This window comes from Juglans microcarpa x Juglans regia, chromosome 4D, assembly GCF_004785595.1.
Source record: "Juglans microcarpa x Juglans regia isolate MS1-56 chromosome 4D, Jm3101_v1.0, whole genome shotgun sequence".
Taxonomy (NCBI): domain Eukaryota; kingdom Viridiplantae; phylum Streptophyta; class Magnoliopsida; order Fagales; family Juglandaceae; genus Juglans; species Juglans microcarpa x Juglans regia.
In genome coordinates, this window is record NC_054600.1 from 20,757,852 (window position 1) to 20,779,168 (window position 21,317).

The 21,317-nt window shown below is 36.3% G+C and overlaps 1 protein-coding gene across 1 annotated transcript; it reads left to right on the forward strand.

Moving 5' to 3' along the window:
• The first annotated feature begins 3,664 nt into the window (after positions 1–3,664).
• LOC121259417 (cyclin-U3-1) lies at positions 3,665–6,850 on the forward strand. The gene is given in 4 exon segments (XM_041161008.1): positions 3,665–3,905; positions 5,507–5,914; positions 6,309–6,334; positions 6,337–6,850. Coding segments are annotated over 4 exon segments (717 nt in total). The 5' UTR covers positions 3,665–3,849; the 3' UTR covers positions 6,564–6,850.
• The last annotated feature ends 14,467 nt before the right edge of the window (positions 6,851–21,317 follow it).

Sequence of the window (21,317 nt, forward strand, 5' to 3'; positions counted from 1 at the left end):
TACTTTCATTTCAAGCTGCTATTGGAGATCCTCTTTCATTTCTCATTCAATTTGTATACTTCAAGTCGTTTCAGTTCTGTGGGGGAGTATTTGAATATTAGTTGTAGTTCTGTTAATTGTTTACAAATTAGTTGTAGTTAGTTGGAGAATTAACAAAAGGCTATAAAATACATAGACAGATTGACCAATAAAATCTAAACCATAATTGCCCTCTCATTTATATCATTCATCATTTTCAATCATTTCTTTTTTGAGTTTATCTTAAAACAAGATGTGATGTAAATGATGTTTTTCACCCTCAAGCAAGGTGGCCAGCCCCACTCCGACATGGATGGTCGGTCGGTCACCGCCCCACGCCAGAGTGATTTTCAAGCCATCAACCCAAGAGCTTGATAATGATTGTTAAAAAATGTTTGGTTTGAGAATTTAAAGTTTGAGGTTTATATTTTAGAATTTGAGAATTTGAGAACTATCTTCTATGTTTAGCTTTTTAAAAAAAGTTAAAATTCCCACTTGGTACTTATAGATCGGAGGATTTTGCACCACTCAGAATGACATGACTCTTGTCTTTTATCTTCCAATTCCATTTTTGATAGCACAGATATAATATAGGTTTCGTTTATTTTTACAATTCAACTCATCTTATTATTATAATTTTTTAAAATTTTTACACAAAATAAAATAAACAATTCAACTTTTTCTAATATCAAAACAAAAATAATATTAAAAAAATATATTCTAACAATATTTTATTCAACTTTTAACTTTCATCTCATCACATCTCATCTCATCAATACTATTTATCAGACAAAATAAATTGACATATGACTTATTATATTGGAAGAAGAAATGATACTTACAGTCATGAGTCTACAAGCACTGCACAATCATTTTGAAAAAGTGAATAAATACCAGACCTATATGAAAAGAAATTAATTTATTAATAATAGACTATATTCTTATTCAAAACGACTGCATGACACTTACGTACTCCATAATTATACATAACATTACTCTATTAAAAGAAGATATTTTCTATTTAACCCTGATAAAAGAAGAGATTCAAGAGGAGGAGGATGTTTGTCTAGTCTTTCGGTTTGGTTTTGTTCTCATCAGCAATGATTACAAGGCTGTGAGTGGTGAGAATTGAACCCTTTTTTAAGCATTATGTAAGCTCACTATCTTTCCTAATTCAGAGCAAATCGAACCATCGAAAGATAATCATCCTTATTAAGCATGAACAAGATGTTCCAATAAATGATAAAAATTGAATATTAATCGTTTTTAGTTGTCTGGTTATATTGGATTGATTTAACTTTAGACAGAGATAAATATATCATATTGAGTCCTATAACATTTAATATTATTCGAATAGAATTTTTAGAAAACTTAAACTCTACATCAGCATCTATTTCTTTATATATTTGAACATCTAATTGATTCGGAGTAGATATGGAGAAAACCCAACTGTACATGCTAAAATATTTCCAGTTGTTTCTCAATCTTTTTGTCAAAACCCCATCACTTTATTTTATGGTATCGTATTAAAATTCTACAATTCTTATGCCGTGTTAGGTAGGCTCTTCGTTTGTTTTCAGAAATGAGATGAGATGAATTGAGATTAAAATTAAAAAGTTGAATAAAATATTATTAGAATATTATTTTTATTTTGAGATTTGAAAAAGTTAAATAGTAATACTATGTAAAGTCCTTATTTGCGAATTACAATGCAAGCCTAACCTAAAATGATATTTTTTCTCATTTAATAAAAGATCTGTATATACAATCCTCAATTAGGGACTGTAAATAAAATTTCTCTTTTAAGTTTTAGTTTTTAAAACAAACCAGGCCTAGCTTTTGTCAAGTTAATCTTTTCAACCTAATTAGACATGTGATGGATGCATTAAGATTAATCAGTCTATGGCCTAATCGCATGTTGCCACCCGCAACCACCGACATGGTATCAATTTTATATTTTAACACATTATTTACAGAGAAAAAAAAAAGTAATGCTAGATACAGTTTTAAAATATACAAATATTGTGTAAAAAAGAATGGAATCTATAATTAAAAAAGTAAATTTTTTTATATAAATCTCATATTTATCAACTCTTTTAAAAAAAAAATGCTTAAAATTTATCCAGGTTAAAACGGTATCTAATATTACTTTTAAAAAATCAAATATATTGATAATATATTGAATTATTGAATAAAAAAACTTGCATAGATTCTTCTGAATATTAAACTTGTGGGTTCACTTGTCCCTCTCTTCCATCTCAAAGTTTCAACCAACAAACGAACTTAAATATAATGCTTAAAACTGTGTGATAAGATGTCAGATGTGACATATCAAATCCTGCAACCCCAAGACTTAAAAAATTTTGATTTTAATTTATTGGATGTAAAATATTATTTAGTTGTGTTCTTCACTCCACAACGCACTTTCTGAGAGCCTCATTGAATTGGCAGCATTTGGTTGTGGTGGGTGCTGCAGCTACAATCCACTCGAGAACTTTGTCTTCTTTCGTTAAATTATAAATTCATCTCTTTCTCGTCTCCTGGCGGTGGTCCATCTCACAGCAAACGCGTCTCTATCATTCCATTAGGTGCAAGAGAGGTTAGGTCATATTTCTTTTCTTTAACCTTCCAATGACAATTTTTCTCATAAAATATTTCTTTTTTTATATAAAAAAAATACAAAAATGAAAAATGTTTAACCACAAATAATTAGAAAAATATTTATATAATTAAGATGTCTTGATGTGGTATGTCAAATTTACGATCACTTTTATTATAAAATAAATTTAATATATCATATAAAATCATATTAATTTATAAATTTATTTTTATAAAATTTCTATACCAGATTAACACTTCCCGTTTAAGAAAAATCAATACATAAATTGAAAAACTGTTTGCCTGATTCCACTTTACAATTGAGAATAGACGAGCTTAGAGTGGTAACCTTTCAACAGTTTCTGGCTATCAATCATTGTTGCTAAAAAATAAGACCCCACCATTTTGTTAATGATTAGTGTTTTTTTTTTTTTTTTTTTTTTTCCTTCTGTTTATGTTTTCTTCCATTTCGATCTATTGTGAAATGATGGTCCATAATTATATCTTATAATTTGAAAAAGATTGTAGTGATAGACTATAAGATAGATTGTGAGTTCTAATTGATTTGAATAGTGAGATGATATTAGATAGTTTTATATGAATTAAATAAAATATTATTTTATTATTATTATTATTTTAAATTTTTAAAAAATTAAATTGTTTATTATATTTTATTTGAGAATTTAAAAAAATTATAACGATGAAATGAAATGAAATGATCTCTTAATCCAAACAGGACCTTAATTATTTTATTTGCATTTTGCCATCATTCATCAATTTTTTGTAAGAAAAATCCATCGAATACAATAAAAAAAAATAAAAAATAAAAAAAGAAAAAAGAAAAAAGGTGTTAAAAATAGCTCTCACTTGAATAAGATTACCTTCTTACAGCCGAAAAAAAAAAGAAAAAAAAAAAAAGAGAAAAAAGATTACCTTCTTACAAAGTGGAGGGTAAAAATAGGAAAGTAACCAGTAGGTCCCAGTTCATCACGAGGAGGAGGAACTGAGGAAGGTAAGAATTAACAATTTCCCCGCTTATTACTCAACAAAGGAGGAGTGCACTGCCGACACAATCTTCCATGTGAAGCCAGTTTAGCGGGTGTGTGTGTGTGTGAGAGAGAGAGAGAGACTTGTGGGAATAAATAAAGAAGCAATCTTCGATTACTTTTTTTCTTGTGACAAAAAGTGTGCAGAAACGTGCTGTGGCAGAGAGAAGAAAGAAGGGTAAACTCCATGAGACAAGCTAATGCCTCTATGTGCAGTGTATCTTCTTCGTGCCTCCCGCTCAGGTAGAAGAAGCTACTTGGTATACCATTGTTGAGACATCCCTCTTGGCCCGTACACTCTGTAAGTTTTATATATTAAGTTGTCCTTTTCTTCTGGTATGTGTTCCTTTCCAGATTTAGGCTCGACATTGTGGTTACTGAGTTGGGATTTGATGGCACAATGTATATTCTGTTTGAGGGTTTGATTGGAACTGGTGGGGTTTGCTTATTTTGTTGGATTTCTTTGTTTCTCTTCTGGGTTTCCCTGTTTTGTCCGAATCGCTTTTGAGGATGACTTTGAATAAATTGGAAACGTGTGTTGGTTTCCTAATTCGGACGCCCTACTAATTGTTAGGGTTATCTTTAGCATTTTTTCAGTTGGTTAAAAGTTGACATCTTGCCGGGAAGTTCGGGAACAAGGGTCACTGAGATCTGTCCGTAATGGCGGGGAGAAAGATTAATCTGGTGTAAAGTAAAAGGAACTAGGCTTCGATATGCAATTGGGGTCTGTTAAACTTTTATCGAATACGCAATTCGTCACCGGATTTGCCTCCTAACCAACTTCGAATACTGCATTATTAGATTGAAACAGGATTGAAGCTTATTGAATCAATTGCACGGTGTGTATAATAGTGACAACTTCTGGAAGTTGGTTCATGCTGTTGTACACCCATGTGAAGGAGAGATTGAATACTTTCAATCTTAGATTTTGTTGTTTTTATTCATGATAAATCCCCAAATTTGGAAATCAGCTTGATCTGGTGAAAGCTTAGACTGATTTGCTACTGGGTGAAACAATATAAAAAGGTAGCTCTCAGAATTATATTTAAGTCACAAACATCAAACCAAGTCTACATTCAGATGTTTCTTGGTAGGGGGAGCTATACGCTTATGGGAATCCTTTGTAGGGAGAAAGGATGTTGTCAAAATCAAGAAACACAGGCAGAACCTATTTCGAGAAAGTCAATGGAAAGGAATTCAAGTGAAAGTAGTGTATATCATGGCCAGTGGAAGAAACGGAAGGATGCATGTTATTCTGGATGACTTCTGAAAATTTGTGATTTTTGTGAAATGAAACACTAGAGTACTTTACATGCATTTTGAGAAATGATTCTTCTGTAATGATGTCGATGTGCAACTAATGCATTTATGCCCTATAGCAGAGCTTGTTGGTTGCCTATCGACTTTGGCTTTTCTGTGTCCCAAAATACTTCTCAGGAAGCACTTGCATAGTCACATCTAAAGTAGCGCCTGCAAAATCATCCTTGTTCATAGCTTTAAAATCGCTAGTTGCAATGACAAGTTTTTGAAATGCTAAAAAGAGCATTCAAATGATAGTGCTTTCATGAGTGTCAAAAGAATTGTTTCAAACAGTTATTTGAGTAACTCTCACCTTGGAGTAACTGAAAAAAAAAAGGTTCATTTGAGTAACTCCTAGGGGAGAGTCAGGTGGCATGCTGATCTTAGATAAGCACCTGGCATAGTCTATATCCAGCCTTGAAATCAATGTCACATATTTTCATGGATTTCAAGACTGATACTCTCTCATGTTTTCCAGCAAGAATGTTGCTTTGAGTACTTCTTGACTATGAATTAGCTTATTGATTTTTAATATTGTTGTGCAGATTGGAGATGGGTACATTGGCATTTCATGCTCAGAATGTAGACTCGGATATTTACCTTTCATTGGGGCTTACAGAATTGAGAAAAGGCTTTCTGGGAAGTCCACGGGTTTTATCACTTCTCTCCTCACTGCTTGAGAGATCTGTTCAAAAAAATGAGTTGCTACTGGAGATGTCACAAATTAAAGATGTTGTTACAATATTCCATGGTCTGAGAGCACCCACTCTGAGCATCCGGCACTATATTGATCGAATCTTCAAGTACTCTGCCTGCAGCCCTTCCTGCTTTGTTGTTGCGCATATCTATATCGATAGATTCCTCCAGTGTACAGAGGTTCATTTAACGTCCCTAAATGTTCACCGGCTTCTGATAATAAGTATTATGCTCGCAGCGAAGTTTATTGATGATGCGTAAGTACTGATAAAACAGAGTTGTCTTGAATTATCGTATTGCTTGGTTTTTCTTATCAAAGAAAAAAAATCTTTTTACTTGGTTTTCAAATTTTCTAGTTATTATACTTCTTATCAGCAAAGCTGGATCATGTGAGGAAATTTATTTAAGGAAACAGTATGATTTCGATAGCTCTCATTGATGAAGTTCAGAGGATCATGGTCCTCAAATATTTATTTCATGATAATAATGTGCAGACTTAATAGAATCCTGAAACTTCCTAGGGATCCTGACATGCATATATCCATAAGCCAATCAGAATGACCAAATATATCGAGCTTAGGTGTCGATATTGTGTTGTTTTCGCTTTACTTTCGGTATGCTCTGAAATGAACGTATTACCTCATTTTGCAGATTCTTCAACAATGCCTATTATGCCAAAGTGGAGGAGTAAGCACTACAGAGTTGAACAGGTTGGAGATGAAGTTTTTGTTCAGTATAGATTTTAGACTCCAAGTGACATCGGAGACTTTTGGAAGATATTGTGCGCTATTGGAAAGGGAAACTGCAGAAGGGCTCCAAATTGAACGGCCTTTTCAAGCCTGTAGAATTAAAGAGAGTTGGTCAAACAAAGATGATTCAAATTGTGCTCCCACAGTTGCACGGTGAAAATATGGAATTATGCACCATGTCTGAGTATAAACCAAATTTCAGAAACACAATCAAATTAGAAAGCATGCTTGTTGAACATGACCAATCGTGTTAGGGACACCATGTTTGTTTGATTACTGTCTTTCAAATGTTGTAATTGGGTACAGATTGAAATAGGTATTTTCATAGTTCTTTTCATCCTGTGCTTTTTCTCAAAGCACCAACTTCTTGTGGTTTATCCCTTGGGTCCGGGTCTTCATCAATGCAGGTGTAACCATAGATTTAAGCAATTCTATGGTTGAAAGAAGAGATTGATTGCATTTCTGCTGGAAGCAGCTACTGGTGAGTAAAATGGAAGCAGCAAACCTTTTACATCAATGGTTACAAGAACTGTAGATGGAATAATACCTTAGCCTAGATATATCCTCAAAGCCGGAAGCGAGGGCAAGTCTAAACACTCCATTAATTAATATTATATATATATATTGGTGGCATATGCATAAACTTGGGGTAAGTTGGCGTTGATTCAGAGCTGTCTTCGGAATTAGGAGTGTTCATCCGGGTTCCAACCCAAAATCCGGGTATACCCGGACTGGAACTTGGGTTTCAAACTTGGGCCGGAACCCAGATTGGGTTGGTCTAGGTCAGACTCGGGTGGATTCGGGTTCCGGGTTGTAATGGTTTTTTTTTTTTTCTTTTTCTTCTTCTTTCTTTTTTCTTTTTTTTTTTTTAAGTAAAAAAGTCTTTATTTTATTAAATTTTTTTTTCTAAAAAGTCAAGTTCAAAACGTTCTAAAAATACTAAATGCATGTAAAACAACAAAAACAAATCCAACATTCATCACAATGCAGTCCACTACATATTACAGTATTTATAAATTACATTACCAAATACGAAATTACAAGAAATGAATTACAAAATCAGCAGTACAGTCTTTCCATCAATGATTTATGAGTGGTTTGGATTCAGAGATAAGTTGAGATGGTTTGTGAATAGTAGAATAAAAGTTGAATTATTTATTATATTTTGTGTGGAAATTTGAAAAAATTGTTTTAAGATTTGAAAAAGTTGAATTGTTTATTATATTTTGTGTGGAAATTTGAGAAAGTTATAATGATGAGTTGAGATGAGTTGATGTGGGTTTTAAATGCAAACAAGGCTTAATCTCATACCAAATAATAGTCCATTGTCAATTCCTGAAGCCAAGAAATCAAAAAGCTTATTAACTAGTTTTGCATATTATGTTCAAATAGAATATTAAAAAGAGGGTAAAGAAAATGAGTATAAAAATTGATGGTTTTATGGCCATGAGATCTGACACTGTTTTAAAAGCTTCAATTGGATTAATTATGATTTTCTTTCTTGAAGGATAGAAAATGGCACACACAAGTTTCAAGAATTTTGTGCACAAACTGGAATAGATTTGAAAAAGCAGAAGGCAAAAGTAACTGCACTGGAAACAAAACAAAAAGAAGAGTTTCACAATAAAAACGATATTTTTTAGAAAATGCAGGCACAGACTCGAATCAGCAGCATACAAATAAGTATAAAAATTAAACATAACCAAAACATAAATGATAAAGAAAAAAATGAAAAAAACAGAGTTCTTGAACAAAAATCGTTGAACCCTTGAATCTACACATAACTCATAAGTATCATAAACAAAATGTGGCAACACAGAACAAAATAGACCCAAATAAACAAAGTATTGAAGAAATAAGTTTTTCTTCCATTGTTCTCAAAACTTCTATCATTCTTTTTCCTCCAAATCACCAAACCAAGTAGAGAGGCACAGTTCTAAAAGCTCCAAAACTAAATACTCTCTTCACTACCTTATTAATATGATCTACGCCATCTCCAAAAATCCAGACTTTAAGCTTAAAAGCAACTTATAAGAACCATATGCAGTCTGGGCACAGAGAATGAGAAGCAAGCACACAAAATCCATCTAAACAAACATTGAATGTCACCAATATCTCTCGTGTGTAGGTATAATTTTCTCCAGAAACGCTCAATCCACACCGAGAAATAAAAATAACAAGACACACATGTGCTATAGTGCAAGGATAAAAACTAACTGATTCAATCATAGAGCAAGCAAAATAACACGCAATAATATGAGGGCAGAAAATGGGGAGTACCCTTTCTTTGCATGCGGCTTTCTTTTGCTCCAACTCTTTGAGGGCGAGGGCGAGGGCACGGCGGGCTTCGAGGGCCTTTGGCTTCAGTTTTGCTTAAGGGAAAGCTTCTTGGCTTCCTTGGCCCTCTTCTTGTGGTGCTCCTTCACCTTCCTTACAATATTGTATTTAGCGGTACCATTTTTTTCTTGCTCTCTCTGACAAACAAAAATAAAACCATCTCTATGGATGATAGCGGTACCATTTTACCAAGTCTAGAAGGCTCGGATGGATGTCGGTGAGAGATGGGTTTGAGAGCTTGATGGGTATGAGTATATTGGTGGGCGAAGAGGTGTACTGTGATCTTGGGTTGGCTAGTTTGGCCGAGGAAGAGATGATTCTCAAAGCTGAGCAGCTGAGCTTCCGCAAGCCATCGGTGAGAGAGTGTACTCGAATCAACTACTCCTCTCCATCAAGTAACCATCGAGATCATCACAACGGCGGCTAGGGTTTCGTAGAATCGTTCTAGGGTTGAGAGAGGAGGGGGAGAGGGGGGGTCTGGAGTCACAAGCCGAAGGAACGAGAATTTTTTTTGCCTTTTATACAAATCTAGTTATACCGGGTTATAAATACGGAACCCGGGTTTCATACCTGAGTCCGGACCGGATATATCCGGTTTTTATAATACGGGTTCCAGCCGGAACCCATAACTGGAACCCGGTTATCCAGGTTTTGGATCGGGCCGAGAAAAAATTCGGCCCGGATGAACAGTCCTATTCAGAATATGTATTTTCTCCCTTGGGACCTTTGTTTTTCGTTACACAGACTTTAGTTCAAGGCATGAATGGTTGGTTGGTTATAAGGAAGCTATGCCAATTCCATTATATCATATTAAGATAAAATAAAAACTACAAGAGATGGGAAATGGATGTCAATGACAATAAAAAACCAAAATACATAATAAATCACTTTAGTTGCCCAATCAAAGAGTTATGTTTTTTTTTTTTTTTTTTTTTTTTTCAGTATGGATCAAAGGTCTAAGTTGAATAGCATTCACGGTAATGAGTGGAAAACACATGAGACAATCTTGGTGTGGAAGGACGGGATTGGTGGGGGATGGAGAATGCCAAAGAGGGAATAGGAGCTCTACCGAGCAAAAAGCCTTACAAAAGAGAGGAGTCTTGCCATGGAGGGAGAAGAAACCAAATGGAGGAATGGGAAAAAAGAGTAAATATTAGATAGTCCTGATAATCCCATCATATCATAAGATGTCATGTCAATTAAAATTTATATTTATGTGCGAATTTTAATTATATAGCATGTTGGGATAGAGGGGAAGTACCACATCATCAATACTTTGGGAATACCTAATAATTTTTCAGAGAGAATATATGCATTTGCTGGACAAAAAAGTACAAGAAAAATCCGAATCTTGAAAGGGAAGGAAGCCTTGGATGGGGTAGAGGGCTCATTCAAGAGACATTAGAAGAGGAAAGAGTTTCCAATTCGGCAGGTGAGAGCAAAAACAAAGCTTTTTCTTACCAAAGACTTAAATAGCATATGGATCGAAGAGGGAGTCATTCAAACGGTCCTTGAAAGCCATTGAGGTCAAACTTGGTTGAGTTCTTATCCCAGTTACAACAAATCGTGAGAAGACTCTAGGAACCGAAGGGTGACTGTCACATTCCAAGAATGAGTACATGACTTGAGTAACTAATTTGGGTTTATATGTTTGTTGGGCCATGGGCTATTCCATTTTATTTAGTTATTTCCATTATAAGTTAGGTTCATTGTTGTTTAATCAGACTATCCTTGTAGTGAGTTATGGGCTTGAGCCCTTTAGAGTACTTTTCCTTTTATTTACTGTTTTAATGTTCAGTAGTTAGGCCCATATATGAACAACTTTGTTAGACACCAGGTTATATGTACTGGCCTTGGGGGCTCTACAAAATTATCCAGAAGCTGAATACAACATAATTTCCAGTATCTCTCTTCTTCTCTTAGAGGTGAGGTCAATCTCGAATCTCACCCATTTTCTTGCATTTTCTATTTACCCAAACACCTACCATCGGGTGTGTTACAAATTGATATCAAAGAGATACCGATCTCTGTGCTACCAATATATGGAAATGGAAGAAATTCTCTCATCATTACTCAAAATCAAGGAGCTAGTCGAACAATCACAACAACGTTACCAAGTTATCTTGTAGACATTCAAAGATGTCAGGAACAACTTCAATGAAGATTTAACCTATCTAGAACACCAACTTTATGTGTTGCAGGAAGAAGAAAACACACAACAACGGTGGAAGAAAAAGAGGAAGTCAATCCCTATGAGATTCCTTTTTCTCCTGTTCCCATTAATCCCTTTAGAAATTGAAAACTATTTTCTCAATTCTTAGATCTCCCTCTTCGACTCTCGTTTCCTTCATTTCCTCTAAGAAATTATTTTCTCTTTCCTTCCTTTATGTTGGTCGTCCCTAACACTAACTATACATTGACTGTAAAGAGGAAAGGCCTAGCCATCTGATGGAAGCTTGACCCTGGTGGAATCAATTTTCAATTTCTCAACTCCTCACCCTCACCGCAAAAAACTAGCCATACTATGTTCCAACCCGCAGATCTCTAAAAAAACTAGTCATACCCTGTTCCAACCCATAGATCTCTCTTACTCCCATTTCTTTGTGGACCCAACAAACGTTACTTGGTCCTCCCTCACATATAATCGGAAATTAACCGAGCTTGATAGAATTGTTGAAGATAGAGTAAGGTTCCTAAAGATAATGAAATATGTTCCAAAGGATTGGTGGGTTAAAGATATATGCTAGTTGGACATTGATCTTTACAAGCGAGTAATCGTTGCTATAAAATCCAAGGGAAGAATGGATGCTACTATGATTGGAAAAGTACTAAAAATGTACGCAGTTAGGTGGTTGCCAGATTTTGTTGATGCTTTGGTTTTTTATGCTCATGCCCAGAGGAACAAATCTTTGGTAGAAACCGTCATTTGCTTATTGCCATCTAACAAAGGTGTGAGTTGTTCTTGTAGTTTCTTGTTGAAACTATTGAAAGTTGCAAATTTGGTTAGAGCAAAGAAGTTGTTTGATGAAATGCTTGATAAAGGGTCATGATAATGTCACATCCTCAATCTTACTTGGGTTTCAGTTATTTGGTGGAAATGAACTGAGCGACAGCCAAAACCAAATAAAGTTTGAAAAAAATGTAGAGAAGGCTATCATTTGTTCCCTTGATCTTGATGAAGCAATGGCTAACCCGTTCAAGGATGCAATTGAAAGTAATTATTGGCTTAAATTCTTTGTGAATGATCTATCCTTATGGGGTTTTGTTGGTGCGTTGGATCCGGATAAGAATAGTGCGAAGCATGCCCTTTTCACACATAAGAACCTTTTTGCTCCTCATTTGTTTGATATATTGCCACCTTATTGGCCATTTGATAGAGGAAAAGAAAATGAAATGGCCTTGAGATTCCCTCCTCGACTACTATCTATCGTGTTCTACATTTACTCTTCCCAATTCACTTCATTTGTTGAAATTGATTCCTAACTTAGTCTCCTCAACCTCGATCAAATGGTGAAAGAACCAGTTTGCGTTCTCGTAACTAGAGCTGTAGGACAAATCATATATGCTCTCGTCCCTATGATTGTTAGGGGAGTGATGTTAGGCCCCAACCAACCTACGATCCTGCACATGCTTGATATCCCATATGCTGCAAAGGCATTGAATGGGGTGAAAATGGAGTTGGTGGATGCTACATTTCCTCTATTTAAAGGTGTCGTTGCTAAAACTTATGTTGAGAAATGCACAAGGAAAGAAGACACGGAGAGGAAAGATGTGATGTCAATCAATGTATCAATTACAAGTCTCAAGTTTTTGCCCTTGAGAAGCATGCAACTGCAACCTACAAGGTTTTGGTTTTTGCCAACCCAAAAGACACCAATGTACTAATATTGAAGGGAGAATTCATAATTATCGTTCAACAACGTGGTGCTACAATTATCAAGGCTGGGATTGTGACTGCAAGCAAATCATTTAAGATAGTAACTCGTCCAACGATGATGTTATTGGACCACAATAGTGAGTGATGATGCAATACGGGCACCTTGTGGGCAAGGTGCTTCTAAGGGGGAGGGTTTGTCACATTCCAAGAATGAGTACAAGGCCTGAGTAACTAATTTGGGTTTATATATTTGTTGGGACATGTCCTATTCCATGTTATTTTGTTATTTGCATTATAAGTTAGGTCCATTATTGTTTAATCAAACTATCCTTGTAGTGAGTTATGGGCTTGGACCCTCTAGAGTATTTTTCCTTTCATTTACTATTTTAATGTTTAGTAGTTAGGGCCCATATATGGGACAACTTTGTTAGACACTAGGTTATATGCACTGACCTTGGGGGCTCTACGAAAATATTTAGAAGCTAAATACAACTTAATTTTTAGTATCTCTCTTCTTCTCTTGGAGGTAAGGTCAACCTCGAATCTAACCCATTTTCTTGCATTTTCCCAAATTTTATATTTACCCAAACACCTACCATCGAGTGTGTTACAGTGAAAAATCAAAACAACCTCCTTTTTTGAACCAGAAAATTTCAATAAATTGGAGAGTAAAATGAAAGACAAATTTACACGTGATGTCTGTAAGGGCAATTAGAAATAAAAGGTTGTAACGGGTGATGAAGTCAAGGAGGCTATAGACCAAAGAGGAAGAGGGAGGAGGTGTTTTAGTTGGTTGAGTCTCTCTTGGTTGGAAGAGAGAGACAAAAGATTGAAGAGAAACACTAACCTACCTCTTATGCGTCAAGAAGGTGATGGAGTGGATGAATGCATACTACTGGGCAGAAGGAGGAAGAATAGGAGTTTGACAGTTTCGTTCATTATGTTCTTAGAGGTTGGAACAATGTCGTGTTGTAATAGAAAGTGTTAATAATGAATACGTCGTCGCTTAGTTTAGTAAAGGATTGGGCGAATAAGTAGAATGCAGTCGTTTTGTAACTTTTTTTTTTCATATGATTGTAAATACGATGCCATATTGGAGGAGATGAAAGAAATATAAAACATACGAGCTGGAGGGAAAATGCTCACTCGAAAATTCATTCAACATATATATATATATATATCTCTCCTCTCTTCTCTCTCTACTTTTTGGTTTTCTTGGAGATTGACTATCTCGAATTAGTCATCAACTAGGTCCATTACAGTTGGTATTCAAAGCCATGGCAGAAGGAACACGTTCTTATGCTCAGATTGTCAATTCAGTGAATCATCTTAGCCAACAATAAGAACGTTAGCAAAAGTAGATAGAGGATGCAATTGCATTGTTGTTATAGCAACAAAAGGCTGCGAAGGTTGATAGGGAGACCCGAGATAAAAGATTTTATAATGTGTTGCAACAAATTTCAAGAATTTCTTGTAATGATTCGAAGGGAAATGAGACAACAAATAGGATCTTTTAGGACTTCATCAAGAATTTTTGGGATGCATAAAACCATTTGAGTCAGCTGGGGGAAGATTGGTTTCGCACTTAATGTACGCTGATGATCTACTATTATTTTCGAATGGAGGTAAGAAGTCCATCCAATCGATTATGCGAATATTAGGTGTGTATGGAAGAATGTCTGGGCAGGAGGTAGATCTGAGTAAGTCATCTATTTTCTTCTCGTCGAATTTTACGTTGGCTCGAAAGGATGATTTGAAAAATCTAACTGGGTTTATGGAAGGATATTGGCCTTGTACTTATTTGGGTGTTCCGTTGTATGTGGGAAGATTGATGCTTCGTATGTTTGAACCATTGATGTTAAAGGTGCAAAAGAAAACTAGCGGGATAGAAAGGAAAGCTATTATCGTTTGGGGGCAAAATTGTGCTACTGAAGCATGTTTTATATAGTTTGCCGATACACATGCTATCTGTCATGAACTTGCCGAAATGAGTTATGAAGGGTCTGAAGATAATGTTTTCTAATTTCTTATGGGGTTCGAGTGTGGAATCTAAAAAGAGAAAATGTGTGTCTTGGAAGAAAATCTGTTTTGCCAATGGAGGAAGGGGGTTTGGGAATTCGAGATCTTTTCGGATATTCAAACTTCGCTATTAATGAAGTTTGCATGGAAGCTTTTGAAAGGAGACTCGATGTGGGCAGAATTTTTCTTAACCAAATATGTTGGTAATGCTCATTTGGCTTCGTTGGTTCCTCCAAGTAAGGGCTCGAGAATTTGGCGAGGTGTTTTAAGGGTCCTGTGATATAGAATTCTAAATGTCTGGTGCGAAGGGGGAACCGAGCTTCTAGTTTGATAACTGGTTGGGTGATAGATCAGTTGTTGAATCTGTAGTGGTGGGCGGTGATCCAAATCTGCGCATATGTGATCTCATTGTGAATAATGATTGGGACCCGGATCGAGTTCGGCAAATAGTTGAAGTGAGGTTGAGGGATTCAAATGATTTTTATGTATGGCAACTTGCGAAGGATGGTGAGTTCTCGACAAAATCTGCTTGGGAGGTAGTTAGGCATAGGGGTCCTATTTGTTTATGGAAGAAATGGTTGTGGCAGAATAAAATTCCAAAGAAAATGTCATTTGTATGTTGGAGAGCTCGACAACAAGCTTTACCGGTGGATGAGGCCATTAAGCAGCTTGGTGTACCTGTGGTTTCCAAATGTAACTATTGTGATTTACCGAAAATGGAGTCCTTAGATCATGTGCTATGTGACAGGGAAGGGGCTAGAAAGGCTTGGGAATTTTTTGTTGGTATTTTTGAAGTTAGACTGCCCGAGAACCATATGTGGAAAGGTGTGGTGAATGTTTGGTGGCTGAGGGCGTCGACGGCATCGCAAGTGGGATGGCTTTGTGGGGTTGCTCCTATTATTATTACATCGTCTATTTGGAGAGCTAGATGCGCAACCCGTATGGAGGGGATGATCTTTGATTGGAGAAGGATTGTTCGGGTGGTCAAAGGTTTCTTTGTGGAGCTGTCGTCTTCATTGAGGAGTTTGACCAGATTTGATAAGAGGGATGCATTGGTCTTGCGGGAGTTGGGATGTCCGGAAGTACCAAAGAAATTTAGCCCAATAAGGTTGATTGCGTGGTTTAAACCGGTAGTGGGAGAAGTGAAATTAAATGTAGATGGAGGATCGTCTGGTAACCCGGGGTTGTCTGGAGGTGGGGGTGTGATTCAAGACTATCATGGTAAAGTTATTGCTGGTTTTTCGCATTTCTATGGCCATGCCACCAACACGGTTGCGGAGTATAAAGCCTTTCTTGATGGCTTAAAGTTGTGTCATCAACTTGGTTTAAGGGATTTCCTGGTGGAATCGGATTCATCGGTGGTTGTCGGCTGGTTTCAATCTGGTTTGTTTAAGTTTTGGTATTTATGAGATTTTTGGAAAGAGGTTTTCTATTTAGTTCGCTTGTTAAATGTCCGAGTTCGTCATATTTATAGAGAAGCTAACATGGTGGTTGATTTTTTGGCGAAGGAAGGGGCAAAGGGTATGAGTATAGATTTTCAGGATTAGAATTTTGGAGGGAGACGTTTTCGTGGCCTTGTACATACAGATAAATGGGGTCTTCCCTATATTAGGCACTAATATATCTCTTGTTGTATTGATGACTTTCCTCCACCTTAGAGAGATTATTAAAAAAAAAAAAAATAGAAACTTTTAGGAGGCACAGGCTTTTGTTAGAAAAACTTATCTCAATGAAGGTATGAGTGAGGTGCATCATAGGGAAAACTATGATAGAAGCTTTATTAAAGAAATTAAATTGGAGTTTCCATGATTCTTTGGTAATAACCCATATGCATGGGGTATATAGGGCCAATCAATACTTCCTGTATCACCAAGTTCCTCCTGGCCAGCGAATATTTATAGCTTCTTTTTACATGGATAAAGAAGCATTGATATGGTTTCAAGATGCAAGCGAAGCAGGGGCATTTCACTCTTGGGAGGAATTTGTACAGGTTGTGCAAATCAGATTTGGATCATCCCTATATGATGGTCCCATTGAGGCTCTTACACATTTGAAACAGGTCAGTACAGTTACTACATATGAAGCTGAATTTGAAGTTCTTTTAATAGAATCAAAGGAATATATGAGAAAAACAAACTTAGTTTTTTTTAGTGGCCTACAGGATGAGGTTAGATTGCATGTTAGGATCTTAAATCCTATTACTTTAAATGATGCATTTGCACTGGCTAAGATCCAAGAACAATATGTCTTGAGTACTAGAAGATTTTGGAGGAATGGATCAACATATTTTAGTTAGTTGGATCCAAGGTCGAGTGTGTTAAAATCTGGACAAATTGGTTATATTTTGGGAACACCTAAAACTCCACCTATAGCAAAGATGCCTTATCAGAAAGTGTTTGAGGCTCAGATGCAAGATAGGCGAAAGAATGGTCGTTGCTACTTTTGTGATGAGAAGTGGTATCAAGGCCATAGGTGTCTTGAGCCAAAATTGTTTTTGTTAGAAGGTATGGAGTTATCAAATAATACTAATGGTGTTATTGGTTTGGAGCAAGACAAAATGGCTAAAGATGAGATTGAGCAGCTTGAAGTTTGTGGGGAGATAGCCTCAATTTCGCTTCAAACAATTATGGGGGCTCTAGGTCCAACAATGAGACTTATTGGCCAGTTGGGTAAAAGGAAAGTGATCATTTTAATAGATACTGGTAGTACCCACAATTTTGTGGATACTTCAATAGTTTCAAGGTGCAATTTGTTCATACAACAGAATCAGTCCATTCAAGTGAGAGTAACTAATGGACAGATGATTCAAAGCAAGGGTAGGTGTACTTCAGTGGGTGTGCAGATACAAGGTACAACTTTTACCATTGATTTTTTTACACTGTCCTTGGGTGGATGTGATGCAGTTTTGGGTGTGAAGTGTCTTTTGTCACTGGGCCCTATTTTGTGGGACTTTGTGGAGTTGAAGATGCAGTTTACTTATAGAGGGAGAGCCACCTGTCTTAAGGGTATTACAGCTTCACAGAATGAGTTGGTTGATGATAGGGAATTTTCAAGTATATCCAAGCTTGGGAAGAAGGGTCTGCTACTGCAATTGATTACTTGTGATGTTACATAATCTGTAGCTATAGAATCCAATGGTGTTTTGGAGTACTGGAGTAGTTAGAAAATATATTTGAGGAACCCAAGGGTTTACCTCCCCATAGGTCTCATGATCATCAAATTAATCTAAAGCAAGAAACATCACCAGTGAATGTCAAGCCTTAAAGATACCCTTATTACTAAAAAAATAGAAATTGAGAAGATTGTTAAGGAGTTGTTGGATTCAGGGGTAATTTGACCAAGTCAATCCCCATTCTCCTATCTTGTTTTGCTGGTCAGGAACTCTGATGGCACATGAAGAATGTGTATTGACTATAGGGCCCTAAATGAAGCTACTATCAAGGATAAGTTCCCAATTCCTATGGTAGGTGAGATGTTGGATGAACTTGCTGGTTCCACCATTTTCTCCAAGCTGGATCTTAGGGCAAGCTATCATCAAATTCATATGAGAAGTGAGGATATTCACAAAACTACTTTCAGAACACATAAAGGGCATTATGGTTCCATGTCATGCATTTTGGACTCACTAATACTCTTTTAACATTTCAAGGATCATGAATGAAGTGTTCAAGCCTTTCCTTAGGAAGTTTTTCATAGTACTTTTTTGATGATATCATTGTTTACAACAAGGATTTACAATCCCATTTAATGCATCTGACTTCAGCCTTGTAGACACTACAACAACATAAATTGTATGCCAAAAAGTCCAAGAGCAAGTTTGCTTGTGATGAAATTAAGTATTTGGGCCACCTGATTTCTAAGAAAGGAGTAAGGGCAGATCCTAAGAAGCTGGACTCTATGGTTACTTGGCCAATTCCAAAAAATCTAAACTCACTAAGGGGTTTTTTGGGTTTAACAGGTTACTATAGGAAGTTTATAAATGGGTATGGACAAATTGTTGCCCCTTTGACTACATTGTTAAAAAAAGATGCATTCCTTTGGACCTAGAGTGCTACACAATCCTTCAATGACCTCGAGACAACAATGACAAACCCTCATGTGCTTTCCTTGCCAAACTTTTCAAAAGTGTTTGTCATTGAGTGTGATGTGTGTGGACCTGGTATTAGTGTTGTCTTGATGTAGGAGCAAAGGCCTTTCTTTCCTCAGCCAAGCTCTCAAGGGCAAGAATTTATCACTTTTTACTCATGAGAAAGAATTGTTACCTTGGTGTTAGCAGTGAAGAAGTGGCGACCATATCTCTTGGGGAGTTCATTTGTGGTCAGAACTGATCATCACAGTCTGAAATACCTATTGGAGTAGAAAATAGGTACATCCTCACAGTAGAAGTGGCTTTCTAAGTTGCTTGGATATGAGTTTTGCCTTGAATATAAAAAAAAGGGGTGGAGAACAAAGTAGCTGATACCTTGTCTAGAAGAAATCAAGATGATGAATCTGGAGTCTTGGCTACTATATCATTTCCCACCCCAATATGGCTAGCAGATTTAAAGGTTGCTTATAAAGAAAATCAAACCATACAATAGTTAATTACTTCTTTACAACATGATGCTTCTTCGCATCCTTCTTTCAGTTTAAAACATGAAGTTTTGTTTAAAAATGAAGGATCTATGTGCCTAACTACCCTCAATTGAAGTTCAGAATTTTAAACTATATTCATGCTAGTCCTTCCGCAAGTCACTCTGGTTTTCGCAAGTCCTTGCACAGGGCTAGAGTTGATTTTATTGGCCTGGTTTGACGTCTGGGGTTAAGAAGTTCATTCGTGAATGTGAGGTGTGCCAAAGAGAAACAAAGTGGAGAATGTGTTTCCAGTTGGTTTATTACAACCTTTGCCCATACCAAAACAAGTGTGAACTGATATTTCAATGGATTTTGTGGAAGGGCTGCCTATTTCCAAGGGATATTCAGTGGTTATGGTTGTGGTGGATAGGTTGTCAAAGTATGCCCATTTTACAGTTGCTAAGGCAACATTACTCTTTTTTAATAATATTTTTAAGTTACATGGTATGCCTAAAACCATTGTTTCAGATAGAGGTTCCACTTTTATAAGCTCATTTTGGAGGAAACCATTTAAGTTGCAAGGGTCAATTTATCTTACTCATTTGCCTATCACCCTCAAAGTGATGGCCAAGTAGAAGCTATTAATAAATGCTTGGAACATTTCCTCAGGTCATTAACTGGAGATAAACCAAGATTGTGATTTGATTGGCTGTCCTTGGTTGAGTGGTGGTACAACACCACTTTCCACTCCTCAACAAGGCTTACTCCTTTTGAGGTTGTTTATCGAGTTCCTCCTGCTAGACTTTAGTCATATATTCCTGGAAACACAACTAATCAAGCAGTAGATGAGTTGTTAAAGATAAGAGATCAGATCATGGTAGCATTGAAAACAAATTTGGCAACAGATCAAGAAAGAATGAAGTTTCAGTTTGATAAACATAGAACTGAAAGAGAATTTTCAGTGGGGGATTGGGTTTATATCAGATTGCAGCCTTATAGGTAGCAATCATTGGCAGTGAGGAGAAATTTGAAACTATCTCTTAGGTTTTTTGGCCCATTTGAGATTACTCATCGAGTGGGAAAGGTGGCTTACAGACTTAGGCCTGGTTTGAATAATAAGTTGAGATAAAATGAAAGTTGAATAAAATATTGTTAGAATATTATTTTTTAATATTATTTTTATTTTGAGATTTGAAAAAGTTGAATTGTTTATTATATTTTGTTTGGAGGTTTGAGAAAGTTGTAATGATTAGATGAGTTGGAATGGTTTCAATATCCAAGCCAGGCCTTAGTTTACCCTTGGATTCTCTTTTGCATCCTATTTTTCATGTTGCTTGTTTGCAAAGAAAAATAGGAGAACATGTGTCGCCTCTTTCAACCTTACCCCCAGTGGATTTGTAAGGGGAACTGATGCTTGAGTCTGAGAAAATTTTGCAACGTAGGAGTAAGAAGGTCAACAGTCTAGCTATGGTTGAGGTGTTGGTTCAATGGAAGGGTTCTGGAGTGGATGATAACACCTGAGAGCCTTACTGGCAGCTTCGTCAGAAGTTTCCTCACCTTGTGGGCAAGGTGCTTTAAAGGCGGAGGGTGTGTTATGGGTCAAGAAGGTGCTGGAGTGGATGATAGCAATGCAGTTGAAGGCATGCTACTGGGCAGGAGGAAGAAGGGGAGTTGACAATTTTGTTCATTATGTTCTTAGAGGCTGGAACGTTGTCGTGTTGTAATAGAAAACGTTAATAATGAATACATTGTCCTTTAGTTTAGTAAAGGGTAGGGTGAACAAGTAGAACGCAGTTGTTTTGTGGCTTTGTTTTTCATTTGATTGTAAATACGATGTCGTATTGGTAGAGATGAAAGAAATATAAAACACAGAATTGGAGGGAAAATCCTCACTTGGAAATTCATTCAACATATTTCTCTCTCTCCTCTCTTCTCTCTCTCTATCTCCCTACTTATTGGTTTTCTTGGAGATTGACTATCTCAAATTAGTCATCAACTGGCTCCATTACACTATCCATCCTAGCACTCCTCTCGTCTAACATACTTAACTAGGGAGTTCTAATGAGATATAGTGAATTAACAGAACGGTGCAGTCACCAGATACCGTACTCATGTCCGACAATC